At 38.9% G+C, this 19,019-nt stretch overlaps 1 protein-coding gene across 9 annotated transcripts in view; it reads right to left on the minus strand.

The window, feature by feature from the left end:
* Nucleotides 1–19,019, minus strand: part of kirrel3b (kirre like nephrin family adhesion molecule 3b) — a 223,471-nt gene that overhangs the window by 89,099 nt on the left and 115,353 nt on the right. For 8 of the 9 annotated variants that reach the window (XM_077566462.1, XM_077566461.1, XM_077566457.1 and 5 more), the window contains exon 1: nt 4,732–4,872. The exons of the other annotated variant lie outside the window; for it this stretch is intronic. In XM_077566462.1, coding sequence (XP_077422588.1) covers nt 4,732–4,870 — 139 coding nt within the window. In that variant the 5' untranslated portion in view covers nt 4,871–4,872. Of the gene's footprint in view, nt 1–4,731; nt 4,873–19,019 lie in introns of those variants that run through there. 9 annotated transcript variants of the gene reach the window in all.

Below are 19,019 nucleotides of genomic sequence, written 5' to 3' on the forward strand. Positions count from 1 at the left end.
TTACAGTACATTAGTAAATGCCATAAAAGTGCACAGCTGTGTGAGGCACAGTAGTCATAGGATTTAGGGTGACTTAGGGCAGTAATATAAATGGGAGGGTAATGATAGAAAAAAGTTTGCCAGAATAATGTGGGCAAAGGGCCTAGAAACTAATTGAAAAAAAGTTCAACAATTTGCAATTCCGTTTTCTAAACAGTCGTTTATCAAATGACTTTGGGTAAATGAAAATCAACTCATCATCCTTAGTATAGCTTCAAAAGATATACATCATCCTCTTGGCACAAAAGTAAAAAATAATTTAGTTTATAAACAGAGGAATAGCATTTTCAGTTGTTTGGAAAAAACATATGAAGTGAACCCTGTGGAGCAGCAGAGTGGATGACTAATGGCCATTAGTCCTGTTGGCTCACAGCAGGAAAGTTCTGAATGTCTCCCAGTGCTTTCTACAATTATTCCAGCTTCTTCCCACAGTCAAAAACAAGTACACGTAAGAGCGTTTTGCTCATATTTGAGTGACCATAAACCTACATGGGATCCAAAATGTGAGGCAGGTAATATATTTTGCACTTTGACCTTAGACCAAACCTCATGAGGGCTCGTCTGCTATTTGAACCCTGGACCTCTCACACCCCAATAGTAATCTGATTGGCTGATGTCCATTATTAACTCTGAATGACTGGATATATGTTAATTTATTTTCTAAAAATAATATTCTGCCATTGCCATAAAAAATATAAACACTAAATAAAGAAAACACCTTGAATGATCTTGGCAAATTATTTGTTTCCCTGTCCAATTCTTGGCCGAGATTCTTTCTCATTTGAAAATCTTGGGGGTTCTCAGCCAACAGAAGACTGGGCTCAATGACAACTTTTGACTTTGCCTTAATTAGAGCTCATTTGGAATTAAAAACACAACATTAAAGACAAATGCAGAAGCTGAGAAGAAGTCATAACAGTGCCAATTCCCAGTGAGTTCTCTCTCTTGAGACTCATAATACCTTATTATATCATATGAATATTTGTGATCCAAAGCAGGTGCCGAAAAGATCTCCACTTACAACAGTGTTTGTGGATAAATGCCTCTGGAGACTCAGAGGTCCTTTGGTCATTGTTCGTTTTTTACTGGAGAGTTGTAGTGTCCTCCCGCATTCTTTTTTTTGCTTGGTCACTGAACTGCACTCATGGAGTTAACCTTGCTTGTAACACTTGGCTGCAGTTGCCTGGTTAGTCCTAGATTTTGTATCATTCCTGGGCAGGATGCCAGATGAGAGCTCAGAAAAAAAGTAAAAAAAAAAAAAATCTGCAAGGCTCCTACACAAGCATATGCTGAACACTGTCTTCCAGCCCACCAACATGCTAGATGACCCAAAACGCATGGTGAAATGAATTGGCTCTTTTGTAGTAATAAATGGAGATAATGTTAAGACATTAAAGGTCAAGTTAGGCGAGATTCTCTCTGTCTTGACAATGTGACCTTTAAGAAACTAGTCCTCACTGTGCAAATATTCCACTGTTGCCGCACAGAACATGTTCGAGTCCCTGCACTGCTAAAACTAGCAACGACTACCTACATCCACGATTCTCAAAGTTTTGTTATGGGCTCCCTCAAGCGGTACGTGAAAGAATCACTGCCCAAGTACAGTTCAGTTGTATTTAACTTTTTTAATGCAGTACATTTGAATTTAATATTTAAGTTTGTTTCTAAACTTTTGAGGCACATTTCTCATTGAATGTATTTGTAATACTTTCATTGTTATTGGACATGCCAGACCCTATTTTTAAGTGCATTGATTAATTTTGCAGCTGCATAATTTTACAGTGACTTATTCAAGTAAAAAATTAAGGTGCAATAAAAAATAAAAATTCATAGAGGAGAGAGAAAGACTAGCATTGTTGCTGATATTACCCTTTAGATTTTGATAAGTGCAATAATTATGTGTCTAACAACTAAAAAATTTGGTGCACATTTTTTTCCTGTGAAAATCCTTATACATTCTCATAAATCAGATTGGCAGAAGGCCATTAGCAGTAAATATAGACAAGTTGTGGGCAGTTTTCAATCTTGCAGCATAGCATGACTTCTCTGCTGAGAGGCACTTAAAAGCCCAATCCAAAACTGTTTTTGTTTTTTGTTTTAAATCAAGGAGTCTGCCGATTTTCTTCTGTTTTGCCTCTGTATCTGAAATAAACCATTTCACAGTTTTTTTTCCCTCAACTGTCAATAGCACACCCAAGATTTGAGCACAAGGAGACACGCATCACACAATTGCAGTTGTCTCACCTTTAACTAAATTTCACTTAACACATCCTTGCCAAGAGAAATTTAATCCAACATTTTCCCCAAATAGGAAACATCAACCTCATATCGAAGAATATACTCAAGCATGACTTTCTCAACACAATGTGAAAATGATGTGCCAAATAGTGCCTTGAATGTCACCATCTTTCCAGTCTTAATCCTGTTACAGATGCATTTATTGATCAGTGCTAATCCTATAAATGGCTGTGTGCATAAAAACACAAATACACATATACACACGCACAAAAACAAATTTTGTTCATGGATGTGTGCCTGCGTGTGTGTTCAGAGATTTGAAGGTTGTTTGTCAAGCTGAGTGGCTGACAAAAACAAACCTTGAGAAGTCGAAAAAACTTTAAAACTTGTGTGAATTACATCAACTTGAGTGCACAGAGAAAACCAGCACAGCAATTGCTACTTGAAGTATTGTATTATTGAGGTGTTCATTATTAAAGAAAGCATGATTACAGTATATTTAAAAAATATTTAGTTTTGCAGGGTTTTTATGAATAAAGGGTGAAATAATTGTGCATTTTATTACTTTTGTAAATTGTCTTTATGTTTCCTTTCCAGAATATTCACAATAGTTACCTTCACCATTGGCTCAAAGCTGTGTCTGACAAAATGGTATATTTCATCTCCAAACATTAGAGTCGCATACATTACTACTGTGTTCTTCCTGATCCCAACCTTCTCAAAGTACATCATTTATTATATCCCACACAAATGCCCCTCGGACCCCACCACCCCCCACCTCCTAACTCCCATGTCTTCACAGTGGAGGTTTTTTTTTTCATATGTGGGATCAAGTGGATTTAGGAAAAGTAATAAAATAATACAGTGACCCTCACTTCTGCTAATGAGCCCTCAGAAAACAGACAACCCCAAAAAAACTGTTCCAATTGAGCTTTGACCTTGCAAATCAAAGACTGACAAAGAGAAAAACAGAGATTTTGAGTCTACTCATTATTTACTAGACATTTAGCAAGGCAGGGAAGCGTGAATAATATCAGTAAATGTAATTGCAGCGAGAAGAGTCATGGAGATATCTGGATTGTTTTTTTCTTCTTCATGTTAGTGTTGAACTCTGACAGAGAGCTGAGGGTAACAGCAGGCAATTAAATAAATATGTAAATATGCAAAGGCAACCAATATATTATATTTGCGAAAACTAAAAAATGACCATGACACTAAGTGAACATTAAGTTTTTGATGTTATTATTGTTATTTAAGTCATGGGAGTGACATCTTGGAGACTCAGAGAGGGGCTGGGTAACTAACTACCAGTATTTCAACACCAGGCAACTGCTTAACCCCTCAGCCATGACTTTCAAAGGTCAACAGTGGCATGCCACAGTGGACGACTATTTGAGCCATCACATGTTAACCAAAAGCAATGCACATCCAGCGGAACCAAGTACGCAAAGGTAAAATATAATTTACTATAATTAATAGTAAACCCGTCCTCCACATCATCAGTGGATAATACACAAAGTATTCTCTCTCCGCTTTCTTCACACTCACAAGACAATCCGTCATTTTGCCTCAATGTGTTTAGTTGCACCAGACAAGGACAAGGGATTTAGAATGAAATCATAAAGGACACTTAGATTGCTTTTACACGGAAGAGGGAATCCCATATATCACAGCCCATTGTGTGTGTTCATTTCCAGGAAATAGCTTGAGTCTTACGTTATAATGAATGGCTGATCTCACCGGCTATCTCTTTGTCTCCAGCTCATAACCACAACGGATATGGAAAGATGGCAGCAAGCTCTAATGGCCTTAACTCTATTATGCTGCTGATTAGGACACAATTCATATGGAAATATTCATTCCATCCATAATCCTAAACAAAACATATTGTGCTCTTGCTGAGAAATTCATAATCCTCCTTAAATGCAAGGAGAAACGATCGTGAACGTGACTGTTTAGTGTCTATCACAGCTGAGCTATTGACTCGATTTCCATGCGGCTGCTTTCCATTCCAGCCAACTGATCTCTAAAATGTTTGTTTGTCTCAGCACAAAGGGACTGTAACAAGTCATCCGAAGGTGGGGTTGGATGAACGAGAAGACCGTGAAATACATTTCTTATAAAAAAGCCAAAGTGAAGTCAGCGCCAGAGATAAACTCATCTCTGATCTTTAGTGACAATATGACTTGGCATTTTGTCAGGAGAACTCCATACTGATGAAAGAGTGTATAAATAAAGGATGTAGAGAGGATGTCAGCCCGTGACAGAGGAGTGGAAGAGACAGAATGGGAAAGAGGAGGCATGCAGGGGAAGACAGAGCACAAGAGTGAACTGTTTGGACACCTCTGGCTAGATTCCCTTACCCATTACAGAGTCTGGATCTGACTTCACATGTCATTAGTGGCAGTGTAAATCAGCAATTAGGTACACAAATGAAGAAATGTCAGCTATTACCTGGAGCACAACAGGGTAGCAGACGTTGCCACAGAGCATTCCGGCACAGCCAGGACACCTCATCTAGCAGGCAGCCAGCAACCCACACATTCCTAGGTGTTGCCAACATTGACTTACACACGCACATGCACACACACATTAGGGCCTCCACTCACAGTTGAATGAGCTGTACTTTACTGTCTCAGGAGACAGGATGGCGGCCATTTTGTCACTTGCTTGTTGACTGAAAATGACATCACAGTTGCTCAGGGCTCAGGTAACAACCGATTTTGGGACCAATTTGGCTTAAACAATTTTTACAAAATATTATATGGATCAAGATGAAAAAAAATATTTTTTTATAATATTTTTAAAAAAGACCTGCATATTCCAATTTTTTTTTATTTTTTTTTTATTTTTTTTAAAAAAGACCTGCATATTCCAAAATAGCATTTTTCCATAAAAATGCATGAAATTAATGTCAATTTTCTGTTCCTCTAATTTCAAGTTCCTGATCATAAAACGGCCACAATAGGGTGGCGGATAATCAGGTATTGACTTCCGTCGTGAGTATGAATACCCTGAAGTAAGGCCATGTATCGCTATGGTCCAATACCGAGCTCAAATGTTTTTTTGTTTTTTTAAAGGACATCAATGAGATATAGGTAAAGGGGTGAACAATATGCCAAGCAAACAATTGGACTTACGGATGCTGGCTTTGCTGAGGCATCAGCACTACCAAGTATAACATGTTCATGAGATCTAAAATTATAAACAGTGGTAGAGTGGTTGTCTGGTATTCCTGAGGTTGAGGGTTCGATCCATTTGATGAACATGTTGAAGTATCCTTGAGCAATATACTGAACTCCAAATGCTGTGTCATCAGAAGGTGAATAACTAGTCAAAATGTAAAGCGATTTGAGCCCCTCGTAAGGTGGGAAAATGCTATATAAATGAAATACCCTAACAGTAAAATGCTACAATTTTAAACTCAATATCTAGTTTTTCAACAGTTATTGGCCAATTAATGAGCAATGAACAATTAATCACATTATTTTTTTGTCATATACTGTAATATTACATACAATCTTCTTAAAATTGCAGTTAAAAACTGTACTTTCATTATTAAAAAAGAAAGTAAGTAAGTAAAGTAATTTTCACAGTAATTTTCTGGCACCCCAGCTGCCAGAAAATTACAGTTTTTTACGATTTAAACTTCTTTTTTTTTTCTTTTTTTTTTTTACAGTGTACAGTACTCACCCATCTCTAATTTGCATTCAATATTTTCCAAATTAGAAATACTGCGTTCGGCCTTGGAGGATGTTTGTCTTCTAGTAAGTGCCATTCAGTTTAAGTGCTGTTATTAGAGTTGTTCTCATTATGCAGCCACCCAAACAGAGCCCCCTCTTATCTGCAAGCACTCCAGCTAAGATCAAGAACACAAAAAAAAACCCACCACAACTATTTTTGTAGACTCACCTTGTGAACAACTTTGCGGCATTAGCGCGTGATAAGATCTGACGTGAACACTCAGTGACCTAGATTTCCTTTATGTCCAATGTTGGGTTTGCACAGTGATGGATATATAGGATGCTACAAATGCTTTAACATGGTAAGATGGAAGCGTTCAACTTGATCTTAGACTGCTACCCTCCAGGGATGTGCTTACTCTAATGTAAGTTATTAAAGCAAACAGCTGCTTTAGCCATGGGGGAGCCTTTGTGTGAGTGTGCGTTCCACATAATGTATTTGGGTGTGAAGAGTGTGAGAAGTGACGTCAACATTCAGTACAGACGGATGAAGGTATGCAAGTGTCTGTCTTCTTGTGTGTACTCCACAGCATGCCACCTCCTTGTTAGCAAGATTATTTTTCTGGTAATTACTTTTATTTTTGCTATATATATGTGCAAAATATATTTTTACACCTCATATACTGTAGCTGTTTCCTCTCAGCTATACACATTGGAGGCCTATGATATTTTCAGTGTACCTTCCAACATTGTGATGTTCAGCACATTAACACTCAAATCCCACAAGAAGCACACAAAGCGCTTGACAGTAAACGTAGTGTCAGACCTATTTGCACATTTGATTTGGACTCACAATGTTCTACACTTCGTGGTTGCTTGCTCCTTCTAGTTTACTTTAACCTTTCTATTATTCCTCCTTCTTAACCAATTATCTGGTCTGCATTCCTCGGTTTCATAGTTAACTTTCTTCCGCATCACCCTTGCATTCTCCTTGTCACCCCCCCTCCCCCCACCCCCCGCTGTCTTCAAAACTACTCTACAAATAAGGCAATAATAAAAATTCTTATGTGTGCCCTTGAGCCCTTCGTTCTTTGAGTTTTTGTCATTTGGGACAAATGAGTTCCACTTGAAGACATATGTGATAGATTCTTATCTATATTCCATGGATTAACATTTGAAGATGAGAAATTCCCCCTTACTTTTGACATTGGCAGAGCTTTTCTGATCAAGCCCTATTTGAAATAAAACAATCATGATCTGATTAAAGTGTATACTTTCAGCTGTAATTTCAAATGCTTCCCACAAGTATGCCATATGGACACGGTACTTTAGTTTTCAAGAGCTCAAATGTTTGTTTATTTTTAAGGCAAAGGGATTGGGATTCAATGGCCAAGTAATTGGCCTGACTCCAAGCCAACAGAATATGTTTTTCACTTACTAAGGTCAGTGTGACCCACAAGTATTAAAAATCATCATCTATATTTAGGTATGTGACAATGGAGCAGTTAGGCCCATATACATGACGCCATTTTGTGTGATCACTTCATCATTTCAAATAAATTTCAGTTTTTCACATTGCTTTTTAGGTATGACTGGGCGAAATCCCCTTTATCGCCTCTTTTTCCATTTAATGATTTGCAAGAATACTTAGATGTTTCTCGCAGGCATGGCGGGATAATTCATCTTTGACCCCCAAACATTTGTTGAAAGGCTTGCGTTTTTTTTTTTGTTATTATTATCAACCAATCTCAACTAATATTGAGGTTGTTGAGGTCACACAAACAACGTTACAGCCAATATATACAATACCGAAGAAAATAATACGGTGCCAAAATGTTTTTCATACCGTATTAATTTTTGATTATATCATATTTTCCAATATGTCGTCTTTGGTATGCACATATGCACATTATTTTGCTGTTCTGTTTCCTTAAACTTTTCGCGAAACCCAGGTGAGATGTTATTGTCCTACGAAGATGACACCTGTTGACTGTGCATAAGAAAAGTTACATTTACTGAAATTTGAGGTAAATTGCATACAAAGGTTGCGATTTCTAAACGGTGAATGCAACAATATGTTCTTTTGTAAAACATTTTGAAGCTGAAAGTCTACACTTGAACCTTTTCTATTGTGGTGGTGCATAAAGGCAAAGTGATAAAAGCTCTATGTCCAAATTGTAGTAGTTTTTGTCATGACTTGGAAATTGAAAAGTAGAGACGAATACCCGGCAAATGGCTTGCTGACTCTAGCCTCTCCTTAGCAGATGCACTCCATTTAGGGAGCAGAAAGCTGGAAGGGCCGAGAGAGACGCTCGGGATAGTTGGAAGGATGAGGGCAGACAACCACCATGCTGCTGAAGGCAACATCTCCCTGCACAGGGATGCATTTTTCAGGCCAAGCCTGGCAGCAAGTTTACACTGCAGCCCCCAAACACATGACAGGCGTGGCATGCGGTATCCCAACTGGAATAGGAGGTGATGCCTAGTCCTTTCATGAAAGGCATGAAATGATATAACCCCAAAATAAACTGCCTATGTGGCTATTTCTCAATCTTTTTCACATAAACACAAACTCAGCTGAGTAAGCACTGATGCCTGAATGACTTTTTACCTTTGCCCAACATCTACTTCCTCGCCTTTGAGCCTTGTGTTTTTTTTTGTATCTGGGGACATCCAAGTAGTTCTGCGGTAAGGATTGTGAGCTTCTGGCTCTATAGCCAAAGTGTAGGATGGCTTAATGTGAGCGTGCTCCCTGAACGTGCAGCAAAATCATCATCTTCAACCCTGGCAGCAAGAAGCACACACAAAAGGGGTTAGGAAGACGAGCTTATGGGCTGCCTGCTATCTACCACAAACCCCCCACTACTAAAACAGGGCTTTGTATGCTAATGAAACTCAGTGGATAAGCAATGGCAGTCAGGAGACAAATGTGTGGGGCATTAAATCATGCCACCCGTATCATTAAAGAATGATAATAATGGGGAACACTGAGACATCTCTGGTTATTGATGTGCCTTTTATGACATGCATATTCAAACGCGACTGACACTAATGTCTACCCTGTGGCACTGTGAGAAGACACATTAGAGACAGCAAGTCGCTGTTCATTTATTTACAAAACCCAAAAATAAATAAAAAAGGGAACGAGCTGTCGAGAAAAAAAAAAAACATGATGATTTCCAAATCAAATTTTGCCCCTTTATGAGACTTGGAAGAATAAATCAAAGATAACTATAAAATTAACATACAATACACTGTTGTCATTCCACTTTTAACGTACGACTACGAGAGCTGTTTTGGATGGCAGAAGAGATGAAGCAATTATCGCTGTTGCTTGAAGGAAGCGAGAGCTTAAATTGCAGCAGTTTCTCTTCAGCTCACCCCTAGCCTGATTGTTGGAGAGTTTGGTTAGAGGAGCTCTCTGCCTCAGGTGCTGCCATGTCGCACTTGGGCTCAGATGGATCTAAGCCACCATTTGCACTGTTGGCAGCACTCTGCCTCCATATGCTGTGGAGTGGACAGGGAGAGAGATGCTCAGCTGGCCTCGTGGAGTGGGTCAGGGGGACTAACCACAGATTTATTGTTTCTTTGTTTTGGATGGCTTTGAGACAGCCTTGGCAGCTTGTTGAATCCCAAATTCACCAAAACAGGAGAAGGAAAAGAAACAGACTGGCAACAGTGATGACTTGACAATGGGTTGACAAGTAGGGAAAATTTGCAGGTATGTATTGATGGATACTAGGAATGATCGATACCACGTTTTTTCAGATCGATACCAGTACGAGTACAGTATTCAACTCTTGAGTAGTCACTGATACCGATAGCAAGTATCAATACTAGTACTTTTGATGATAATTTTCAGGAAAGACCTCCATACTGTATCCCAATTGCATTTTCCTTAAAATTGCATGAAATTAATGGCAATTTTTCAATCCTTGCAGTTTCTACTTACTGATGGTAAAACAGCCACAACAGTGTGGCTGATACTGGCAGACTGCGGCCGATTAACAGATTGCGGCCATGAAATTTACTGATAGTCCTAAAATAGTGTCTGCAATTTAGCGATGATGAAAGGCCGGTTAAAATAACGTCGCCGGATTGACGATTAGTTTGTCTTGAAATATTTATGGATTAACGATGATAGAAGGGTGTCCCGATTGTTGATGATTGCCGAATGATGGACGCTCAAAATACATTGACACGTCCGCCTCTGGAAAAACAATTTCCATGAAAGGGATCTGTATAATCAATCATACTGGTGCTGTTTTTCATTCTGATATTAATCATACTTCAATTAGTTCAAAATGTGAGACAGACACGTTTATCAAATTGGCAATGTCACGATAAAATCATTCAGAAGAAGCAGTATGTTTTAACAATATTTCTTCAATGTGGAATGGTAATGGAAATGAAACAGGCCTAATCTCGTATTTGCTCAAGTGATACTTAAGTTATTTGCCAAATATATAGTGGCAGTATTCAGTTAGGCGATTGTGCTAATGTCGCTAATAGTCACATAGGCCTACTGTGCTAGACTTTACTCAACCCAAGAATTGCATGTGAGAGACAAAAGAAAACAATACTGTATACAACAGACATATTTCAGTTGACAATCTACTCACTGAGGTAATTTGTCTCCTCTCCCAACTGATACCATCACTAACTACAGTGCCTGTCACTCATCAGCAGACATCCAGTCGCCCAGAAAAAAAACAATTAAAACTACTCTCTATTTGTCTGTTTCTACATTCTCTGGATGCATGTTCTGACACTGAGGCCATTCAGCAACCAGAGTTTTTGATTCTTTAGCTTCTGTCTATTTGAACTGCACAACCCCAAATCCCAAAGCTTCACCTGTAAGATTTCAAGCAACACCCAGGTTGAGCAAAGACCAAACATCTGACCTTGATACGCTGTAATGTTACATCAACTTGTTTGTGTGCGCTCGGTCAGCGGGTGGGAAAATAGAGAGAGCATCGTTAAAAGCATATGAGCGGTCTCATAAGAGAGACAGGGTCAGGCTTAGCTCAGAAAAAGGGCATGCTTTTATAGACTTAACCTTTGGCTATGAGAAAAATCAACAACTTTTGGCTATGTCCGACTAAGCATTCCTCTGTGTTTTGCAATGGTTACGGTTGTCCTTTGGAAGTTCCACAATTTTTTGTTATTTGGTCTGCCTTGTTTTAACATTTTTCTGCACTCTCTCTCTCATTTACTCCATGTGTAGTTGCTATCACAAGGCTGTGACAGAATGAGGAAGCATAGTTAGTTGTCAGACAGAATAATGGGGCCAAACACTTAATGGGTGGAAAAGGGTGACTGTAAACAGCTAAACAGCAAATGAATGTGCTGCCTGATGGATTTTAAAAAGTCATTATCACATCATACCCAGCTAGCAGGCTGTGAATATTTAGCCAATGTGGGTACAAACAATAAAAAAGTCTGGACAAGATTGACAACATCAACACAGAAGCAATTTGTTACTGAGTCAAGCTAAGCCAAAAGCGCTAAATGAGTTTGGATGTTGTCCCCAACAAGCTAAAGCAGCAATTCCAGCCCGTTTCTCTATGCCAACCACTAATCTGTTTATTTAATACCAATTGTACATTATAAACGATTAAGATTGTATATCTTGATTTTAGTTGTGATATCATGAGTGGATAGTCAATAGCCAATGGTGTGATTGTTCATTGTTCTCGTGATAGTACAAAAGGCTAATACTGGATTAATTGATTAGTGTCGTGTGTCTCTGGTAGGAGGACACCACTTTCTAGCACCCTACACAAAGTAGTGAAATATAGCTAGGGTTGCCAACCGTCCCTTGAAATAAGGAATCGTCCCGTATTTACAACTATAAGTGCGCGTTCCGTACTGAGTTAAGGGACGTACTTCGTCCCGTAATACCGTGAGAGTCAAAAATAGTCCCTAAAATGTCAATGGAATTAATGAACAATAGTGCCCTTTATGTGACAAATTACGATAACGTTCCAAGGACCTCCTGCTGACAGCACATTAATTCCAAGTATAACGATACAGAATCCGCTCATCTTATTAGTCGACCGTTGATGTAATGTTTTTCTCGCGGAAGTACATAGCGCAAGAGCGTCATATGCGACCGGCAGCAGCAGAAACGATTGCAAAAACATACCCAGTGTCCAAATTCACAAGGCTGGGTCCCCTGACAGCTGAATTTGTTGGCTACTCGGCTGCATGACGTCACTCCCGGCCTGATTCGATAGCACAAACTTGCACATGAATGGACTGTCGGTCAATGAATCGACAATCCAGTCGCGCCGGGGAGAAAATACACGGTTCAAATCAAATGAACGGTAACATCTGCTGGCGTACTTTTACTATAGCCCATGTGGGTTGACTGATCCTCAAGCAACATGCTTCCAGTGGTAGACACATACGGAATACTGTACAAGGTACGACAAAACTTGGGAACCCTAGAAAAAAATGTGTTGTCCACCAGGCAATGCCAGAGATAGATATGGTATGTAAAGAATCATTCTTTAACCGTCTGATCAAGGTTAATATGGAAATGTTCAATGAATGTCAGCGTGGTATGAAAAACCTATAATATTTGTTGGGTGTTATAAACAAGTAAAATTGATTGACAAGTAGGCTACGTTAAAATAGATATTACATAAACATAATCATTGATAAATTATAGATACATTGCCTTACAAGCTAAAACAGGTTTAAGCTATAACACAGCTAACTGCTTTAAAGCTGACTAATCAGAACACTGTATGATGAAGATAAAATATAAATGGCTAATGATCACCTCTGCTAATGCTAATTCAGGCCTGCAGCCATAGTGTGTCTCTTATGACATCTTAAGGTATTTTGTTACAATCAGACAGGGGGAAAAAAATGTGTTAGTGTCTCATACACAAAGCAAGGCTTTATATTCACATTATGGAGATTGTTTTCTTACATATGCAGTATGTTCAGAAGGACTAGAACAGATCGAATTGTCTTTCTGTTTAGCCAACTACAGTTCTTTCTCTCAGAAGTGACCAGTGCAACTCTAAACGGTTGGTCCTGCAAATTGGTTGGGGAAGCCTGACGGGGCAGTGTGGACCAGTTGGATGGGTTTTGAGTATATCTTGGCCTGAGTTGGGAATTATTTATCCTGCCATATTCAGAAGGTCATTGTTTATGAACAGGAGTCATCGCTGCCACCACATGGAGGTCGAAGCGGTTGGAGAGAGACGTAATGTGTAGACACTTCAGATTAACGAGGGTCTGTGTCAACTGTAGGAGAAAAAGGAGGAAATACATGTTCAATGACAAAAAGGTTTGCTCTAATTAACAGAAGTGACTGTGCCTGGATGGACAGACAGTAATCGGGTTTGGAAGGATGAGGGGGAGAATGAGGACACAGTGACCTGTGAGGGGGAGGATTGAGGGATAGGACGATGGCAATGCAGTCCTCCTCACATATCATCAAGGACTCCTTGGTGTGCCGACTTCTTAAATGTGTAATGCAAAGTTTTTAAATTAATATAAGTGGTTCAGGAAATGGATTGGTGAATATTTGATATCCTTTTATCTGGGTTTCAATATGTAAAATAAACATTGCTGTGATCGGGTCTCAATTCTCCTTTATTTGATGTGGAAAACAGCTTTCTTCTGATTGGTTAGTTCCAGAGGTGGGTATTCCGTTAATATTGACGGAAGGTCCGTCAATCCATTAATGACAGATGCCTATTTTGTTGGCATTTGATGGGAAACTTCTAAAAATTGGCAAACTTAGCATTGACAGAAGTGGTGGTTTTCGTCCCTCAATGTAATCATCAATCTGTCAATAAATTCGGCGATCCGTCAATGACAGTTTGGTAATGGATTGACAAATGACGGAACATTGACGGACGCTCATTTTGCAGCACAATCAACGAACGACGGATTGACAGTTCGGTTCGAAATTTTGACGGATTGACGATGAGAGAAGTGTGTCCTGACGGTAGGCAATTGTCGAATGTTGGACACTCAAAACTCATTGACGAGCCACCTCTGTAATTTCCCAACATTTGGGCCGTCTTGTGGCCGCCTCATCATTTTGCTGGCTCTGTTGGAATTCAGTGGGCCAGCATTGTGCTGTGCTTGGTACATTTTGTGGAGGATGCCTACGTCAAGTCAATCTATTATATTATTATGTATATGTATTATAAAATAGCAAATATTGAAGCCACAATTTGTTAAAAAAAATTATGATTGTCGGAAAATTCCCATTTACTCACATGGGGTTCTGGATAGCCTGTATTTTGTTCTGTAATGAGTTTAAATGTGTTTGTAACATACTTACATGATGATGTCATATTCTCAGGATTTGGACAGGTGTGATACTGGTTTGGCCACCATGTGCATGTCTAATGTTGCTCACTGTGGTCCAAGGGAATGCTCAGAGACTTTGTGTGAATAGTCAGATGCATGGAAAATTTGAGGGAACATTGTTTAGAACCATTGAATGTTAGTGGAAAAAAAAAGACGTGTTAGATGATTGAACAAAGGCAGCGTTCTCAGGAACAGACACAAATGTCTGCACAGTCACATTATACTTCAAGTGTTCAAAGTGATGATGATTTGGGTTTCTGTTTCGTAAGATCATACTTACTACATACTTAAATTTACAGTATTCATAATTATGCAATGCTACAATTTTATAATGGCTATAATGGCATGAAGTGGGTAAATATAATTTAAATTATATCAATTAATTTGAAAACTCGACAACTACATTGTGCTATTGTACTCATCATTTCTACTGTATATTTTATTAGGACATGATATTGTAACATGTTTGCATTGGAAAGGAGCAAAGTTCAAGAATTATGTACTGCATGTTGAATGAATAATATGTGTAATGTAATGAGAAGCCACACTTACAATGGCAGATGTCAATCATGGCAGCTGGACTGGCCAGTAATGACATCCGGAGGGCAAAACAAACAATCACTATGCGAGACGATTTGTCGTTTTTGGTTTTGGTCATTATGGTGTAAAGTGAAGTATACATTCAGTTGTATAATCACCCCTCTTGGTGCGAAATGAGCTTTCATTTACTCAGATTGATGCAACACTCTCCCACAGTCTCTGAAGTCTGTAATTGCATCCATGCTGTTATTTTTTTTCTTACTTTAAATATTATTTCTTCATTTATGCCATGTCAGAATTCCTCTCTAAAACTAAAATCCACCTCATTTGTAGGTAGGCCTAATTTGACACCTGCCTCATCATTTGCAATTAGGCATTATGGGATGTAATTGGCCATCTGCCTTAGCCATCTTGTGCTCCTGGAGAGGGGCCATGTTTGTCCCGCGCAACACTTGAGATGTCTGTGCTCTCACATGACCTTTACAAATAACACAACACCAAGTACCAGGACGATGTCACTTTAACATTTGTTAATACAACAACTCATCCATATTGTATACAGCCACTATCTTTTTCAGCTCAAGAATATATCACATAATTTACTTTGACTGGAGTTGGAGTCATTTCATCCAACAGTGTCATAAATGAATAAATAAACTTCCAAATTTGAACGCTGTGCGGGTGGAAGACTTCATCAAACCTTGCAAGACTACATCAAATCTTGTAAACCTCAGCTCTGTGAGTGACGAAAACTCCTCACGTGTGTTTCAGTATACCAACTCTTTGGACACATTGGATATTAACCCCTAGGCGTTATTGTGACCATTTTTTGGCTTTTTGTTGGTTCTGACCAAGCCATTTCAAAATAAAATACTGCCCACGGGTTAAACAGCATCCCTGAGTTCAAAAGCTGAATCTTAAAGGAACATATACACATTGTCTCCTCAATTAGGTTCACCACTACTGAATCTCTTGGCAGTATTGTAATTGCTCTTTTTCTTGCTGTCAGTCACAGTTAAAGACTCTGTAGCTATTCCCACTTTTAGCCCCACCTGTGCCCCGTCATCAGCTCGCCATGATGACAGACACCACGTGGTGTTCCTGATGACAGGCAAGAAAATCTTGAGTGACGGAGGCTTTCATTACTTCACTGCTGTCACTCACGCAGCCTGGCCAGTGGGAACAAGTGTTTTCCCTCAGCTTTTTGTCTCTGCACTGCTAGTCCTTAGCGTTGACATTGAGGAATTGTCCACCCGCATTTGTTTCTCAAATGTCCCTGGTCGGTGATGGCATTCTAAAGTCCAGTTTTGGGGTCACAGTAGAGTCAATTTTTGAAATAATCAAAAGTACAAGTTTGCTAGCATATGTTTCTTTTCCTACCCTTATTTAAAGCTCCAACACACTAAAACGACTTCTCTCTCTCTCTCTCTCTCTCTCTCTCTCTCTCTCTCTCTCTCTCTCTCTCTCTCTCTCTCTCTCTCTCTCTCTCTCTCTCTCTCTCTCTCTCTCTCTCTCTCTCTCTTTCGTACATTGGAAATACATTCAGAAACTTGTCAGGTGCTGCTTCTCAAACCTATGACAAAACCCACTAATGATCTTCCTTTCCACAGAGGGTGCAAATAACTGCAAACATAAAATTTCAGTATATTTCCAGTATGACCTTTCGGCCACTCTGACATTCACATCTGCATTTTTTTTCCCTCCACACCATGATGGGTTAATTAGCTCTGTGAGGGTCAGCACATCCTGATACATAATGTACATGCACTTCATGCCAAGACAACGTCCAAAAGGCAACGTCCAAAAGACAACCAAAACAAGTAAAGATACTGTATCATTCCAGAGAATAATAACGTAGTCCTAAAACTTTTTCATGGACAGTTTGGTTGTTTGATGCCCTCAGTCAATTTTGCACTTTGGATGCCAAGGGATACATGAAGGCCCAGATGAGCGCACCAAGCTGCGCAAGCCAGCCGACTTTGCATCGATTTGTTTCATATTTCTAGGTTAGATCGAATCAATTCATGTTGACATCAATACTGGCAGAGCAACTCCAGGGCGAAGTGAATCAAAGAGAATAGTTTTGCGCGGCATGTTAACCAAGCACAAAATGCTTGTTAAATATATTGGTAAGTTCTTGCCCACAGTTACGTTCTTCACATGAACTTCATCTTGTGGTTACAATAGATACAAGCCAGCTTTGAATTTTAATGTTAAATTATCCTCGCATATTATTTTACAATCATAGGATGTGTGTTTCTACTTGCATAGATGTTGCTGAACTGCTTGCAAAGTTTGTTTCAGGAGTTTATGTCAAAAGTTCTTTTTGATGTTCTTGTTCAAACATCTTGGAAACAAAACAACCTGCCATTTTCACACTTAAACTGTTGGCTATTAATTATTTGAAATTTAAAGACACACTCTAAATAGCCTTCTTGAAATAATCACGTTTTAGCAACTAATCAAAAACTCATTAAATTCATTTCTGAGATGAGTGAGCTTTTCCTGAACATATCACATTGAGTTTGGACACCAATATAATTAGTGTTGCTTTTTGCTTTGCCTCTCATGATGATATCAAATCTGCTTAATTTTTGGCAACCTATTTTGTTGCGCTTTCTTCACTCTCACCTTATAACTCAAATATTGATCAATTTTGCAGGATTAAAAATGACTAGTCAAATTTTAACTTTTCAGAAGCTGACGATCAGCCTTTAATGCTTTAACGATCGGGTAAATAAAACAAAATCAAGGAAAAGCAAAACATGTCAAAAATGGACTGATCGCTACTTGGGTCAATTTGCCCCATTTTTATTGGTTGTTTTGCATACAGCAACATCAAAAAATGGTTTTGCTTTATATAAAACTAAACAAAAAATTGGGTCAAATGTAGGGATGGTCAATATTACTTGTTTTTCAGACTGATACCAGTACAAGTATCAACTCTTGAGTAGTCGCCGATACAAAGTACCGATTCCACAATTACTTTTAATATACACTATTCCCCCCCCCCAAAAAAAAACCAGTGACATTCATTTTTAAATAAAGACCTATAGCATTGTTCCTTTGAATTGCATGAAATGCATGGCTATCTTCTGTTATTCTAATTTCTAGTGCCGGTAAAACGGCCACAAGAGTGTCAGCGATACTGGTGGGGATGGTGGGTGGGGACTTGTTCAGCGGGGGGCTGGGGGTTCTTTTCATATTGTACTATGGATGTTTTAATTACACAGCACTTTGAGTTGCATTTTTATGTATAAAAAGTTATATTTAATTAAAGTTTGACCTTGTACAATATATATCGGGATACTCGCCCATCCTTAATCAAATTAGTAGTGGGTTAGTCCGTTTTTGACCCAATTTGGGTTATTTTTGGCCCAACTGTTTTTACAGTGATGGTACCCACCAAGGAAGGCATATCGCGCATGTTATAAACAACTGGTTCATTTGATCACATATTAATCTCATTCATTTCAAATTGATACAGTTGTGGCTAATCTTGTAGATGCAAATTCATTGATTGCGCTCAAGTTTCTGTTCGGGTCAATTTCCTAGTTTCCGCCCATGCCTTTTTCATGCTTCCATGGCCTTATGTGTGACTGCATTGTGATCTAGTACATCCCGCCACAGAGGTGGGAGTCATCCGGCTTCTTTGCCACCATGACAAAACATGACAGATATGTTTGGGCAGTGGAGTACCAGAACTGTCACGCAGCATTAGGCTTACATGGTTATGAGAGGAAATCACAGGGTGTTCTCACAAAGAGAGTCCAATCATGGGCATTATGCCACTTAGACAAGTGGACATGTCTGCTGTAAATTAATTTTGCTGATGCACTGGTACAGGTGTAGATGATTTTGGTATATGGAGTGAATACTAATTGATTTGATTTGAATAATTTACCACAAATTAGTGGCATGCAATAAAGGAATATGATCAAAGACAAAGAGCTATTTCCCAAATACTAATAAATAATGAATTCATCTGGAGGCCTATTCAGGCAAGGTTTGGGGAGATGAAAAATTTGACAGGTATCCTAACACAGCTTTTCATGCATATTTCTTATCGGCTGCGCAAGTTGACAGTAGGCAATCAGTGAAACACAAGGCGAACAATTGTTGATTGCAATCTCCTTAGACAAATCCTCTTGAAAAATGCAGCGTTTGATCAATTAT

This window comes from Vanacampus margaritifer, chromosome 5 (assembly GCF_051991255.1).
Source record: "Vanacampus margaritifer isolate UIUO_Vmar chromosome 5, RoL_Vmar_1.0, whole genome shotgun sequence".
NCBI classification, from domain to species: domain Eukaryota; kingdom Metazoa; phylum Chordata; class Actinopteri; order Syngnathiformes; family Syngnathidae; genus Vanacampus; species Vanacampus margaritifer.